Here is a 16,771-nt window from a genome sequence, read left to right as displayed (position 1 = left end):
GAATTTTATTTTCACTATTTCGACCATAACTTTTTTCGTTTTTGACGTTCTCGAATAATTATTTTTGCACCTTACAGCTCTCGTGATTATGCGTATTTTGAGCCTATTTTTTAATATCATATCTTCACAACTTTCCGAGATATAAGGGGATCGCACTTTTTCGTGAAATCGGACCCTATACTGGAGCGAACGAAAAGACATTTCCAATGTCAAAACGGCAAAGAAATCACGTTTGTTGTATGAGCCCCACCTAAATATTAATTTTATTTTGTTTTTAGTATTCAACTTCAACTGTCTAGCTGTCACGGTTCTCGAGTTACAGCCTGGTGACAGACAGACAGACGGACAGCGGAGTAGGTAATAGGGTCCCGTTTTTACCCTTAGTCTACGGAACCCTAACAAACAATACCTACATAAAACAGACGTCACACAATGTGTAATATTCAAACTATGTCATAAACACATCAGACAACAATGAATTCCTTTAATAGGTATAAATTTATTGCTACAGACTTAATTTAATACTAAAATTCCATGGAAGAAACCTAACATGCCTAGAATTTTTTAATTACCATTTAATACAATGGAATCCTGACTATTTTCCGATAAGTAAATCTAGAAAAACTATATTTTCAGCCTTACACGGCAGGCTTTTAGGTTAAAATTGCAATACACTTGTGAAGATTGAAGCCAGAATCGTACATTAGCAGAATAATCTAATAAGTTCAGTAAAAAAAATAACATATGTAAAGGATTTCTAATTTGCGACTTACGTAGGAGGTTTTAAAGTTTAAATTTGCATACACACCATAATTGACTATCATAAATTATGTACTGACAATGGTATAACTATGTCCAAAACTCCATTCGCGTATCCATGCGTGAAGGTCAACGAACTCTGGTTAAATCGCGGTATTGTGCTGGCTGAATGCAGGTTTTCATGTTGTGGGGTCAGAAGAGATGCGCAAAACGCTTCACTGAGTTGAAAAGATCATATCTTTCTCTCGCGGTAATATGTATCACTCATTTCGCTCATTTCGTTCATTTCGCTAAGTGGATCTGTATGATATATTGTTCACGAGTGAGTAGAGAGAGAGATGTCAATCAATCAGATGACATAAGTGCGACCAAGATGGCGAATCACGCGATACGATCCCGCCATGTTTTCCCTACACCAGCGGTCGGCAACCTTTTAGCAGCCAAGGGCCACATAGCAGTTAACGAAGTGGACGCGGGCCGCACTTTGTTATATTTATGACTTTATCAGACATTGTCATTTGTCAATCTTACATACTAAATAGCCAGAGAGGCAACGGGCCGCTGGTTGCCGACCGCTGATTTAAATGAACTGTATCATTTGACTGAACTCACTCACTCTTCCACTCAGTGCAGATTCAACTCGCTCATTTCGCTCAGTAACTCATCTATCTCAGTGTTCCTTGCTCGCTCTTTCCCACTCATGATTCGAATGAGCCGGCCGATCGTGACGAGCGAGTGAGCGAGTGAGACGATGCGAATAGGTTTCGGAGCGGTTCGGAAGAATTCGGAGGGTATAGGCCCTACACCAGGCTTAAGGCTTAAGCCATTGTAATTAAGTTATATTGCAATGCCCTACAGGGTTTCAAAGCTGAACCAATATAATGTACCAACCTGTATAACCAGTATAACCTATGAAAGCAATAAACACACTGATTACTGATAGCCTAACATGATTAGCGTAAAACACCCATGAAGTTATTGCTATGGTCTTGATAAAAATAAATAAACCTGACATTGTGTATGTGTATGCCCGCATGGCCACAGCCTTACCTTTATCGACATCGCATACCTCTACGGGCAAGGCTACAATTATCTATGACACAAATGCATACGCAGTCCATACAACTTTACATGCATGTCATTGACTTATCAGTAGATCAGTACTATGCGATTAGGTTAAATATGCGAAATTGGCATAATTGTCTTAAATATACCTATTTCCATAATTATCTACACAAAGGGCTCTCTATCTTGGGCTGCCGTAAGTCATTCATTCTACATAGTTGTTAGAACCCTTTTTATTGTGTCGTTTTTAGGGTTCCGTACCTCAAAAGTAAAAAACGGAACCCTTATAGGATCACTCGTGCGTCTGTCTGTCTGTCCGTCTGTCACAGCCTATCTTCTCGGAAACTACTGGACCAATTAAGTTGAAATTTGGTACACATATGTAAATTAGTGACCCAAAGATGGACATGTTTTCCCCCCCTTTATCTCCGAAACTACTGGGTCTAAAATTTTGAAAAAATACACAAAACCGTTCTTTACCTATAGATGACAGGAAAACCTAATAAAAATGTGCAGTCAAGCGTGAGTCGGACTTAGGTACGGAACCCTAGAAACACGAGTCCGACTCGCACTTGTTTATTTCTTTTTAATTTATGTAATTTTTCATTCAAAACATCATTGAGTTACGACTTACGATAATTCCATACCTTTTCGTAACTTAGGGGAAAATTTTAAAACCATACTGTGAAATTGCAATTATACCTATTGTACAGAATAGGGAACTCAATCTTCTTTACGAAATTGTATCGCAATCTGACGAAAAAAACGACACTAGAGTCTGTGCGGAAAGAGAAGAGTCGTGAAATGTATGGGATCCACTACATTCTACGACTTTTCTCTTTCCGCGCAGACTCATAAATAAAAATCGGCCTAATCGGACCAAAATCAGAAGACTTGCCCAACATGGATCACAATGACCAGCCAAGTTGACATTAAGCTTGTAAGTTGTAACAATCTTGTAATCTTGTATAACGGTAGCGAAATGTCAAGTCGTGACACTCGTGACTCCAATTTGAGTGCCATTAGATTCTGATTCGATATAGATTTGTTACAAAACGTTTGACATGTCGCAAAAACGTATGCTGTTAGGATGGCACGACTTCCCGGCTGCAATCATCATAGGCCTTTCCGTCTATTGCAGACGATTTATGGCGTAAAACCGGAGAAACACCGTTTTTGGTGGCTGAATAGATCGATGCGAGACCGACATGGTTTACCACAGGTCTGACAAGAGGAGTTTGCGGAAACCGGTACTGAGACACCTTGTCGCCGTTTTTGTCTCTTGTCAGCGAGTGCGGCGAACCAGTACGGTTACCATCAGTTTGTCACTGACATAAACGCCGTCGAGAACGTAATTTACTTTCTATACATCCCGTTTGCACTAATATGCGAGTGCGAGCGAGATGTATAGAAAGTAAATTACGTTCTCGACGGCGTTTATGTCAGTGACAAACTGATGGTAACCGTACAGGTCTCATCACAAAACTTGCCACCCTCCACAACACGTTTGCGGCATTCCGTCCGCTGTTCTGCGAGCCTCTCCCAGTCTCGGTGGTCGATATGGAAGGCAGGCTGCAATAGGCGTATTAAATAAGAGTGGTTGTTAGATGGGATAACTTCGGAAGCGGGATTAGGGTTCCGTACCCAAAGGATAAAAACGGGACCCTATTACTAAGACTCCACTATACGTCTGTCAGCAGGCTGTATCTCATGAACCGTGATAGACAGTTGAAATTTTCACATATGATGTATTTCTGTTGCCTCTATAACAACAAATACTAAAAAGTACGGAACCCTATGTGGTCGAGTCCGACTCGCACTTGTCCTGTTTTATTTTAAGAATTGCTAATATCTACCAAAACCAGAAGAACTTCATCATCTTATTTTAATACAATTGTAAGCATCACAAATTTAGTTAATATCCTGTATGTGGCCTTACTGGCCTTATACCTACTGATAATCACATGTAGTATGCACCTGATGGTTTTATAGTTTTTGGTTCTTGTGTCTACGGTCATTTTGGTAGAGATAAAGAACTGTCAGATTTGGCGGCAGGTCGTCGCCCGAGGTTAGAGTCGGACCAAGAAAAGTCTGCAGCGGATTTGATAGCCCACGCAGTGTAAGTGTTATTTATACGTCATAATTTCATAGAAGTTTGACGTTTAAAATAACACGTGCATTGCGTGGGCTATCAAATCCGCTGCAGACTTTTCTTGGAATCCTGTATATCGATGTAATAAAAGAAAGGTTACTGGAAGCAGTGGTTTGTGCTAAACCCCTTTTACTGAGCATTTAATCTATGAATGATTTCACAATGTACATAAGCTATTTCAATAATCAATACCTACTAGACCTAAGCAATAAACAAGTGTTAGTAATCGTCATAGGCGGCTGCGCGCGACTCGCGTGCCCACACGCGGATATCCCTCTTGCACAACAGATTTTCACCGAGGGAAAAAACGAGACGTTAAATTACGTGTTTACTGGTAACGCTAACGTATTGGGAATTTAATAGCTTCTAGTCATAAACTGCTTTTAATATTTTTATTGGACTAAAGCAGTATTCTAGCTGCCTTTTAAATTGTTCACTTGATGTCACTCTTTCATTCACTACTTTCACTAGTTTAGTCAGTTCAGTTTAATTGACTTTACTTGCTCATTCTCTTAGAGGGTGACAAGGACGACATGTTTGATTTGAACCTTCGATTCATAAATTCATTTATTTTAGTGATTCATATTGAGTGAAATTAACTATCAAATTATTCATTTAAATACATCCCGCAAATGAGAGAAATGCAACCAGTACTATTGATAAAGATGGATCTGTTGAGCTACTGAACTAAACTGAACTAGTGACTAAAAGAGTGAACTACTTCAGTAGTACGAAAGATGCATAGGTCTTCTTTTCTTCTTTCATCTTTTCATCTTTTCTTTTCAGTGACACATTTTGCGCTTGGCTCTGCGAAATGTACTACTGCGAGTCGTCTCATAACAATAGCAAAAAGTCAACAATTTGTAAAATTGGAATATTACTCCTGCTAAAGAAGAGTAACAGAAAGTAAGAAGGTAACGGGAATGACGCCTTTAAGTAACTTGCTAAGACCAAATACTGGTTTGAGATCCCATTTCTTAACTGGGCTAAACGGTGGCCCATTTGAACTGTACCAAGCACCCTAAACCTAGTTGCCCAGTTCCTATTCGTCGCCCGCCCTAGCCAACCAGTACATCGAGAACTCGGTAGTAAATATTTGTTTCCAGAGTTCCATAGTTTACTCAATAAGTCGTTAGATGGCGCTGAACCGAACGCGGCGAATCCTAATCCTATTTATAAGTGTGTTGAACACAACCAGAGACCGGGGAAAGCTATGATGGCGCCATCTTTGACAGTTGCCAATCCCATTCATTTCTTAAGGCCCCAGTACAAAATCGGCCATCGCCGGCCACTCCAAGGGACGCATTTATGCGTTACGCTACGTCTTACGTAGGCGAACAACGCGCGAACGCGGCGCGGCGCGGCGCGGCGAAAGCGGCCGCCGCCGCGCCGCCTGACATTCGCGTGCAAATCGCGCCGCACCGCGTTCGCAACTTGATCGCTTACGTAGGACACTTCTATGGGCATCAAAGGATTGATTTCGCCGCGCCGCGCCGCGCCGCGTTCGCGCGTTGTTCGCCTACGTAAGACGTAGCGTTAGAGGGAGCAAGTGATATTGCTATCTCATTCTACCGCATGGCTGCGTCCCTTGGAGTGGCCGGCGATGGCCCATTGTGTACTGGGGCCTTTACATTCATCATTCGTTCCATTCACCCATTCGCCTCTTCATAAAAATACGGCTCGGTAAGCGGTTAGAATTACAACTGACCGGAAGCTACGTCTCGACGTGTTTGCCACAATAACTCACTTCCTGTCTACACTTCGTGCTTCTGCAATCAATTTTGAACCTTAAACTTTAAACATAAGGTTAAATTAAGAAATGACGTTAACATCGTCACTCTATTACATTGTCTACACCTCAGTTTGGCGCAATTAAAATTGAACCTTAGATGGCAATAAATAAGGCTTATTATATAAAGGAGTGTCAAATCTTATTATTGACACAATTGAATTTGAACTTATACCATAACCCTAATCTTGTCTTCATTCAAAACTAGGATGCCGATTTGAACAGTTCGAACTTTGAAATCGATGACAATTTGATCTAAATTTGACACTCGCAAGACTCCGTAAAATCTGATACAGATGTGTAGTGCATAATTGTTTTCCTTCGTACTTTCTCGGAAACGTTCGTATTTGTCATGCTACTTCAGTCAACCTAAGTACTTTTTGTACCGAGACTGACTGAAATAGCAAGAAGAAATGGAAAATAATTATGCACTACATCTGTACTGTAGATAGAGTCAGACCGAGAAAAGTCTGCAGCGATTTTTATAGCCCACGCAGTGCAGGTGTCATTTTAAACGTCAAACTTCTATGAAATTATAACGTTTAAATAACACTTGCACTGCGTGGGTTATCAAAATCGCTGCAGACTTTTCTTGGTCTAACTCTACCTACTTTGCAATGACATGGTGTAAAGATGCCACCATCAATCTTCCGCGCGTTGTTTCGTCTTTTTTCCACGGCTCGTGGGAACGTGGGGTCCGCTTAAGAACTAAGCCCGAGACTTGGCGTAGGCACTAGCTTTTACAAAAGCGACTGCCATCTGACCTTTCAACCCAGAGGGTAAACGAGGCCTTATTGGGATTAGTGCGGCTTCCTCACGATGTTTTCCTTCACCGAAAAGCGACTGGTAAATATTAAATGATATTTCGTACATAAGTTCCGAAAAACTCATTGGTACGAGCCGGGGTTTGAACCCGCCTCGCTCTTACCGCAAGGCCACCATATTTAATTGGGGCTCCCATACAACAAACGTGATTTTTTTGCCGTTTTTTGCACAATGGTACGGAACCCTTCGTGCGCGAGTCCGACTCGCACTTGGCTGGTTTTATTCCTAACTACACAGTTTATACCAGAGTATCAACAATATCATCACCCGACACGTTTCTAAGAATCCTACAAACAAAAACACCCAAACACGCCCCGTCTCCCTCGCACCTGCGCACGCGCACCTCTCTCTCTACCTTACGGTCACTATAACCAGTTTGCAAACCTTGAACCTATAATAACCGCTATACGATCATAAGTGACTTTAAATTGCTCAATACTTATGCTTTTTTGTCTCTTTTCATGGTTTCTTGTCTCTCTTTGTCTTTTTATTTGAAATAAGCTTATGTGACATTAGAAAAGTGTGTAGTTGGCTGTATCAGTCTTGATACTTGATGGTATCTTGAATATAATATAGTTTGAATGGATTTGAATGAGAGATACCTAGGCATGTGGATAGGTGATATGGCATCACGCATCACATCTTACAATAATGTCTTTCCTAAAGTATCTTTTGTGCATCCTTGACTTTTTTTGCATCGCTTAACGCAGGTGACATTGCAATCATAGAGAAACAAACGGGAAACCACAAATTACAGACTTTTGTTTGATTCATAGGTAGTTGGAATCATTCTAATTCTAATAATTATTTAGACTAGGCTATTCATTATTTGAGTTAGGCTACCTAGGTTCAAATAGGTAAGCTTCGAGTAATTACAAGCTTTTATTTAGTTTCACCTGACCGTTGTCTGTCTGTCTGTCGGTCTGTAATCAAATCTTGCAAGTTAAATTTGATCCACTTCCCGGTTTCCGATTGAGCTGAAATTTTGCATACATATGTAATTCGGATGACAATGCAATATTATGGTGTCATCGAGCTGATCTGATGATGGAGACCGGAGGTGGCCATAGGAACTCTGTGATGAAACAACGCAAACCTAATTGTGTTAGGGATTTTTAGAATTGTCTCGATGAGTATTAGTTGTCTGTCGTAAGAAAAGTACAGTCAGCGATAAAAGCTTGTACCAAAAATGAAATTTTGTGCCAAAAACTTATTTTTCGTGTATAACCACAATGTTGATGTATCTAATTTACATCTCTCTCTGGACTCTAACTCCGAAAACGTAACGTAAAGTTAAGTATGTTTTCTTGGAAAATAAATTTACAAGAACTTATTAGTAAGGATTAATATTGATATACAAATTGCATCTAATTACTTAAAAAAAACGCATTTAACCGATTTGCAAGACCGAAGTGATCCCATAAGAGCTTCGTGGACAGTTTTGTGCGGAGGTTTTGTAAAAACCGTCAGCTTACAAGATTTTAATGTGATAATGATAAATGTCATATTATAGTCAGATTTTATTGTAATTAATTCTCTTAATTACTATTAAGAGTTGTCTTGCAAACAGACTTGAAGCCAACGTCAAGTTCAAAGCACCCCCAGTAAAGTCCTAAAACATCAAAAAACCAAGTTCTAATCAACAACCCCTTCTGAATGACAATTAACACACCCATGTCACACAAATAATTGATATGCATGGCCGCGCGTTGAAATCTTTCCTTAGCCCACCTCCGGTATGACGTCATGTTATATCAATCCATTTTAAACTTTATTTCTATTCATTTAAAGTTCAATTCAAATTAACGTTGAGACGAAGTAGCTTGAGTATCCTTGCGTCAAAGCGATTTAGACTATATTGTCATTGATTTATAGTCCATTTTAAAATGACAGCCGATACAAATCGGGGTGTACGTAAAACTCAAAAGGGTGTAAGTGCATAGGAAGTCATATGACGTAAATGTCCTTTTTTAAGGTAATTTGCAGTTGTTTACTCCAAGACGACAATTTGAGGTGATTGTTTTTTTCTGTTTGTAAAATTTTATTTTATTTATTTTTATTTATTAACAAAAACCTAGTCTTTAACACATTCACCGCTGAGCTACGGTCGTAGCGCTACGTTGTAGTCGATAACATGGGTTTCCCGGTATGTAGCGAGAATGCTTCGTAGAGGCAAAACGACAACGTGTCGTGATTAGCGCTGAATGGGTTAAAGTAGCAATGGCACTCTTATTTCGAAAAAGAGGATTTCAATTCGTTTGTATATTTTCTTTTTTTTATGACACAGTTTTTCCAGATTTGTGTCGTGATTATTTTTCCCAGATTTTAGCTAAGAATATATATTTGGTTCATTCCATTTTTCACAGCCTTTTTGTAAATGAACTTCTAAAATATTTGATACTTAATTTTACAATTAAGACGAAGTCTTGAAAAAAATATTAAGTTTAATATTTTCTTACTTAAAAAAAAATAGCGTACTTATTATTAATTTTAAAAGCAATTACCTATACGATTTGTTTAAAAAATAATCTAATAACGGAACGGAGTAAGAAAACGGATTAGGTATATGTAGGTACACATAATAGATATTACCAAAGACATATGTAACTTCGTATAAGACGAATAAAGTCTAAGGAAAAAACGTGCCTCGGAATTCAAGTAAAAGTCATTCTCGAATAGATGCCGCTCACACCTTTAGCCTGTCCTCGGCTAGATGGCGTGACGACACCGTTTCATATTTAACAATTTTAACACATAGATATCAGTGAATGAACATGGATCAAAATGATATAAAAATAATAAAATCATTTATCCATATATGTACATTTTTTGATAACTTTATACGTTTTCATTTTGAGTTTTAGTCGTGTGTCGATAGATGGCAGTAAATTTACAGTGACTACAAAATGTACAATGACAGGACCCCTCTATACTATCTATTCTTTTTGATATTACATACTTACATTGCAGGGTTGCCAGTTTTTTTTTTTGAGATATATAGTATTTGGTGGTTTAATTTAAAGCAGCGGTCGGCAACCTTTTAAATAAAGTATACGCAGAAAAAATAAAGTATTTCTTTATTTCTTTCACATTTTTTGCTTGTTCTAGTTTCAGTTTAAAATAAAGTATTTTAGCATACTATATGTGTTTCGTATTTTATAAAGTATACGGAGGCCAAATAAAGTATATATTATAGTATGTCTGGCAACCCTAAATATATGTGAGAGTACATAGGTATTTGATAGTATGTATAGTCTGTGCTTGGTCTGTGCCTAGATCTATCGTGAAAATAGGCTTAATATAACGAGGCCAACAAATGCCAACTGCGTAGTTACCGCGGACATGTTGAAAATAGATACCGCAAATGACTAAACGTATCAGTTTCAAAAACATAGACTTATATTATACCTCAGAGTCTGTATGCATCCCATACATACTCGTAGTAACCACATTTTTCTTTTGATTGACAGAACAAGGTATATAAGTTTTTTTTTTTTCTAGAATAGTTACCATATCTGCCAAAATTTCTCTACATAAACTTGGTATAAACGCATCAAGACGCAACTTAAATAATTTTCTCCACACACCTATCTAATTTAAATACATAAAATCGGAACTTCAAACTCAAATTCCCTGGCTCGTTCAACTCGAAACTTACTTCGAAAAGTTGGAATTTAAACTTTAAATTGCAGGCAAACTTATTTCTACATGCTGCATAATATTGTGCATGAACTATGTAAATTGAAAATATTACAAATATGTACTAAATTATATATATTTAAATGTAATATTTAGGGCCTGTTGCACCAACACCAAACCGTCTATCATTGTAAATGGGTAGATCAACTTTCCAGTGGTCACAATTGGACAATTTTGACTATTGTCGATTTTTTTTGTACTCTCTAAGGGGTAAATATGTAGGTCATATTGAACAACTTTTACGCTGGTGCCAACCCCGAAAATGTAATACAAAAAACCGGACAAGTGCAATTCGGACCCGCCCACTAAGGGTTCCGTACTTTTTAGTATTTGTTGTTATAGCGGCAACAGAAATACATCATCTGTGAAAATTTCAACTGTCTAGCTATCACGGTTCATGAGATACAACCTGGTGACAGACAGACGGACAGTGGAGTCTTAGTAATAGGGTCCCGTTTTACCCTTTAGGTACGGAACCCTAAAAAGCTGCTGCCTGATACATTTCGGTGAATCATATGTCAATATTGTCAATGTTTTATATGAAACAGCAGATTTTCTTTTGCGATGCGGTGTCTATTTATTTTAAATTTCTGGTCTTTGGTATAAACGTAGCCTGATCTCGTTTTGTAATTTATGTAAGGCTGTTTCAACTCAGCAACGAAGACAAGCTAAACTAGCCCTTGTTGCAATGATATAGAGTCTAATGGTACTGTAGTACTTAATCTTGGTGTGGAAGGCAGATCGCCATGTCCTAGGCATTAATCTGAGGATCTAGACCTCTACATATACCTAGTTTCAACTTGAGAAACCAGTTATATAATATACCAGTTCACATATAATAAGTGCTGACTTTTTTGCAGATCTTTCTTGAGACTCACACGAATCGTTTTTAGGGTTCCGTACCCAAAGGGTAAAAACGGGTTACGGACCCTATTACTAAGACTCCGATGTCCGTCTGTCTGTTACCAGGCCCCAATTTCACCACGGTGACAGGTGCGACAATTGTAAAATCACTGTTGCTGACGTCACAGGCATCCATGGGCTACGGTTACCACTTACCATCGGGCGGGCCGTATTCCTGTTTGCCACCATCATAGTATTATTTAAAAACTTTATTATATCGGAAAAAAACAGATATTTCTTTTGCGAAGTTTCTGACAATTGTCAAGATTTAGAAGAATTGTAGGTAATTCTTGACAGGTAATGAGTTATGTGTCGGAATTTCGTGACAATTGTAGTGTTTCTTGTGACAATTGTCATGAACTTAGCAAGAGAAATATCTGTTTTTTTCCGATATAATAAAGTTTTTTTTAATAAAACAATGATGGTGGCAAACAGGAATACGGCCCGCCCGATGGTGAGCGGTAACCGTAGCCCATGGATGCCTGTGACGTCAGCAACAGTGATGTTTTACAATTGTCGCACCTGTCACCGTGGTGAAATTGGAGCCAGGCTGTAACTCATGTACCGCCGTGATAGCTAGGACAATTGAAGTTTTCACAGATGATGTATTTCTGTTGCCGCTATAACAACAAATCGTCGGGTGACAAGTAAAAGTCACTAACTAACACCATTGAAATTATTGGACAATAAACCGTGTTACAAGTGTAATAAAGTGCATTGTTACTTTAATTTTTTGATAGTACTTAGTCACTTTTGCTTGTCACCCGACGAAATACTAAAAAAAAAATATTTAAGTGGGGCTCCCATACAACAATCGTGATTTTTTTGTCGTTTTTTGCGTAATGGTACGGAACCCTTCGTGCGCGAGTCTGGCTCGGCCGGTTTTAGAAAGAAAGTACTCCACAGAACAGAAGTTTTTTATCCGGCTCTTTAATTGTTAAAAATAATAGAATTATCTAATGTCTGGTCAATACTCATAATTCAGGTACTTCAAAAAATTGCCCGATTTGGAACCATAAGCTTCCTTCTGCGAAGTTCTTTAATAATGCAAAAAAAACAGGAAGACGCTCTCATATTATAACTATAATCTGTACCTATCTTTAGGTATAAGTACTTAAATAAAAGTAAACAAATAATTTGTATATTTTCGGGCAGTTATACGATTTATTGGTTAACCAACCAAATACAAAACCCCCTGGATCAGTCGCTGAACGACCTGACTTTAACCTACATTATTTGATCATGTAATGTTTTCATCTACCCTCAACTGGCTTAAGGAGCCATTTGATGATAGATTTTGTTTACTTTTATTTAAATACCTAAAGATACAGAGTAGTAGTACCACTGTATATATATTGTATGTAAATAAATGATTTAATTATGATAAAAAAAAAAAAAAAAAAAAAGATACAGAGTCATACATTCCGATATAACACGAAATTTGACATGAACATTCAAGTAAGTACCATATGTAGGTAACTATATGTCTGGTAAGTACCTACTATGTAGTTTTCGTTGCTAGAAACTAGAAAATGTCTGCTCGCTCTAATTTGATTTCTAAAGCTTATTATACCACACAAGACTACATGAATGATATTACAACGTGGGATTAATTGTTATTCGAAATGATTATTTATTTATTAGGTATATTTGATTATTGATGAGGAAATGGATATTCCGATGTAATACTATCTACTTATTTTGTACTTATGCTTTTTTTTTGACATTTAGATTTTATTCTAGAAATTCTAGACTAGTATTTTTTTATACAATCTTTTTAATGTTTGACGATCCTTTTGTGCAATTCTTAGTGTTAAATCTGATATGTATAATAATCCAATTTTATTATGGAATAATATTAACATCAATAAATTGCTCTGATAATTAGATTAAGATTAATTACGATTCATAAGAGCTTGTCTAGGCCTACATGAATAAAGTATATTTTTGATTTTGATTTTTGATTTTTTTTTATTTTCTTTGTACTCATAAGCTCATAACAATTTTTAGCAACGAAAATTAGTACCAGACATACCTATATTATTTTTAGCAACGAAAATTAGTAAGTACCAGACATATATTAGGTATTTGAGCAACGAAAATTAGTATCAGACATAGGTATATTATTTTTGTAGCAACGAAAATTAGTACCAGACATACCTATATTATTTTTAGCAACGAAAATTAGTAAGTACCAGACACATATTAGGTATTTGAGCAACGAAAATTAGTATCAGACATAGGTATGTATATTATTTTTAGCAACGAAAATTAGTACCAGACATACCTATATTATTTTTAGCAACGAAAATTAGTAAGTACCAGACATATATTAGGTATTTGAGCAACGAAAATTAGTATCAGACAGGTATATTATTTTTAGCAACAAAAGTTAGTATCAGACATATATTACTACGCAGATGTTTATGTCAAGTTTTATTTAATTTAAGAATATAGGTACCAAGTTTTGAAATGGTCCCAAGTCCCAAATAAAATGGGCTCCGGCTTGCCTAAAGCACTGGAAGTGCAAAAATCATGTCCACGAAAAATAACCTAAAAACCTTAACCTAGAAACTTATCGGTTGAGTTCAAGTTTAGCGGAGATAAAAACTAACTGTTAATATTTAAAGCCTGTTTAACTGTAGTTTTACGAGCCGTGAGACCTAGATAGGCATTTCACACTTTATGCTGGTTTTGATTTTACATACCTAGGGTCATTGCGCTAGTTTTCGTCCGGCTCTAGTTTTCGTCCACTTGACGAAAGAATATAAACCTTCATTGCTGCACAAATTTGGACTTATTGCAATCCTTAATATCTAAACTATCTATCTACATAAAAATTATATTTCGCTAGTAGCAAAATTATAAATGAAATGTATTACTTATTTGCTAATCCGTCAAATGGACGGAAACTGACACCGGACGGTAAACTGACGCAATTACCCTATATCAGAATTGAAATAGGTATTTTTTTAGAATTATGTTATGGTCTTTTTAATGTTAAAATAAGTATGTACGTAGGTACCTACGCTAGTTAGGTTTACAGGCAGTCAGGTTACATTAGGTACTTGGTTACTGTGATCTTACGTATTTTTAGCCCGATATTACAAGGAATACCTAAGCAAGTCACGGAAGTCTTTCTGAAACAAAATTAAATAATACCTACCTAATATTAAACTTGGTTTCGATAAAAAAAAACGATTGCTTATGCTTAGCCGCCTACTTTCTAACTTAAGTAAAAACGTAGTTTCTCAGTTAAGTAACTTAACTTCCTCTTTAATATCAGTGTTATTTAATGTAAGAGAAACGCTGTGAAACAGTTAATAACATAACCTATTAAAAAACTACCCCGCCATTAAATTTTAAGTTACTTTCGAGTTTCGAGTGCTATGGTAACTATTTAGAACTTAGGACAATTACGGAACTCAAAAACGGAACGCCAAACTTTCGAACGTTCGAAATTCAAAATTCCAGTTACCAGGCCTAGCGCCAAGATCCCCAAAGTCATTGACCTGCAAACTTTTCACTGTCAACACGGTTACCTGATAAGTGCCTGGTGTCTTGTGCCACGACGCACACCGCCAGGAGTGCCAGCCAGCACCCGCTGGCACGCATCTTCACTTCACAAACACATCAACACTTTGCACACAACACACACAATTTTCTGGAACTTCGTGGAAAGTTTTGGGAAAGTTTTGGTGACGTGTAACGTGGGGACAGCAGGCGTGGTGTCCCTTCGGTGGCGGGCGAGTGACTGAGGAGATGTTAGCCGGCCGGCCGCGGCGGGGTTGCCAGTGTAGCGCCGCAAAGCCTCCGCTTGGGGAAATCCCGACATTTTAAGTTGGTTTTAAGTTATGTTTTTGTTTTGATTGTGATCTTCGAACATGATGGGAAATCCTGTGGAATTTTGCTTTTAGATGTTGATAATGTATGGAATTGTTCTTTAGGTTTTCTGTGTACAAGAGTTGGAGTAATATAAAACATATCCGAACTATCTGTATTAACATAAATGTACGCATACCTACCTATCTATAGAATGTTAATTTTACTATTGGTTTATTTGGTTTTTCATTTCCTCAAAATATAGTAATTATGTAGACACATATGTACTTATTTATAATTTATGACTTAGTCACAGGCTCACAGGTGAAACTAAAAATTATATCTTGAGCATCTACAAAGATATTTCCTGTAACAAGAAATATCTTTGTACTTAGATGCGATATTATAATAAGAGTAATTAAAACCGAATTTATAATCGTCACTGGATACACTAATAGCAAACAATGCCCACTTTCAAGTCTCCACTTTCAAATTTTCCAGTAAAAATAATTTTACAGTTTTCCTTTATTCATTTAATTTCTTAGATTAGGTTATTTATAATATGAATAATTTTTCCTTTATTGTTAAACTAAACACTGCGCACGATTAAATCGCCACACTGTTATGCATCCCCTAAATTAACGGGGATAGGCGCGCGCTGGCAGAACACCGCACACAGGTCTGGTGGCCAAGTAAATGGCCATTACTGTACCAGCATTTATTCAGATCATTTTGAAAAAATCTCCACAATTTGAGGGAATCGCCGCGCGCTGGGAGCTTAGCACACAAAAGCAGGTAGTGAGTAAACATTTATGTAACGGCATTTTGTGCACGACAAAATTCCCGCACTTTGAAAAAAAAAAAACAATTTGAGGGGACCCGCTGGCAGCACAGCGCACATAGGTGGTTAGCAGGTAGCGAGTAAACATCTTAGTAACTGCATTCTGTGCACGACCACATCGCCATACTTTTCATAAATCCCCCAATTCGCGGGAATCGCCACGAGCTGGCAGTCCAGCGCACAAAGGTGAGCAAGTAAACATTTCAGTGCACGACCAAATTTTACAAATCCCCACACGTTTTACAAATCCCTCCGATTTGAGGGGATATCCGTGCGCTGGCAGCGCATCGCACACAGGTGGTTGGCAGGTAGCGGGTAAACATTTATCGCGGCGCTCCTCCATTGTGGGTCAGATTTGTGCCACGCGGTGTGTTTTTGTACCCCAGATACTAATAACTCCTCTACACGATGGGCCAACGCCGGCCACTCCAAGGGACGCATTTATGCGTTAGAGGGAGCAAGTCAGAGTCAAGAGTGCTATCTCATTCTACCGCATGGCTGCGTCCCTTGGAGTGGCCGGCGTTGGCCCATCGTGTAGTGGAGCCATAAAATGACAGTTCGATTGACAAATTTGGGGCATTATGTATGAAAAGGGACCTTATTGTCGAAGGCGCTTACGCCGCACAACGTCGCGCGGCATTGTATTGAAATGGGAGCATCGATAATAATGGCGTAAGCGCCGTCGACAATGAGGTCCCTTTTCATAGATAACGTCACATTTAGTTTTACCATAGAGTATAATATAAGCAAAGACATATGTAACTCTGTATAAAATGAATAAACAGACAGTATAGAGGGGTCCTGTCATAGTAAATTTTGTAGTCACAGTAAATTTACTGCCATCTATCGACACACGACTAAAACTCAAAATGAAAACGTATAAAATTATCAAAAAAATGTATATATATGGATAAAT

At 37.8% G+C, this 16,771-nt stretch overlaps 1 protein-coding gene across 2 annotated transcripts in view; it reads right to left on the bottom strand.

Annotated features, from left to right (window-relative positions):
* LOC134795643 (low-density lipoprotein receptor-related protein 2) overlaps positions 1-14,957 on the bottom strand; it is a 404,540-nt gene extending 389,583 nt beyond the window's left edge. For both annotated transcript variants that reach the window (XM_063767542.1, XM_063767543.1), the window contains exon 1: positions 14,735-14,957. In XM_063767542.1, coding sequence (XP_063623612.1) covers positions 14,735-14,807 — 73 coding nt within the window. In that variant the 5' untranslated portion in view covers positions 14,808-14,957. The remainder of the gene's footprint in view (positions 1-14,734) is intronic.
* Between the last annotated feature and the right edge of the window lie 1,814 nt (positions 14,958-16,771).

Source organism: Cydia splendana, chromosome 12 (assembly GCF_910591565.1).
Source record: "Cydia splendana chromosome 12, ilCydSple1.2, whole genome shotgun sequence".
Classification (NCBI taxonomy): domain Eukaryota; kingdom Metazoa; phylum Arthropoda; class Insecta; order Lepidoptera; family Tortricidae; genus Cydia; species Cydia splendana.
The sequence above is the reverse complement of the archived record's forward strand: the minus strand, read 5'-3'. Positions and strand labels throughout refer to the sequence as shown.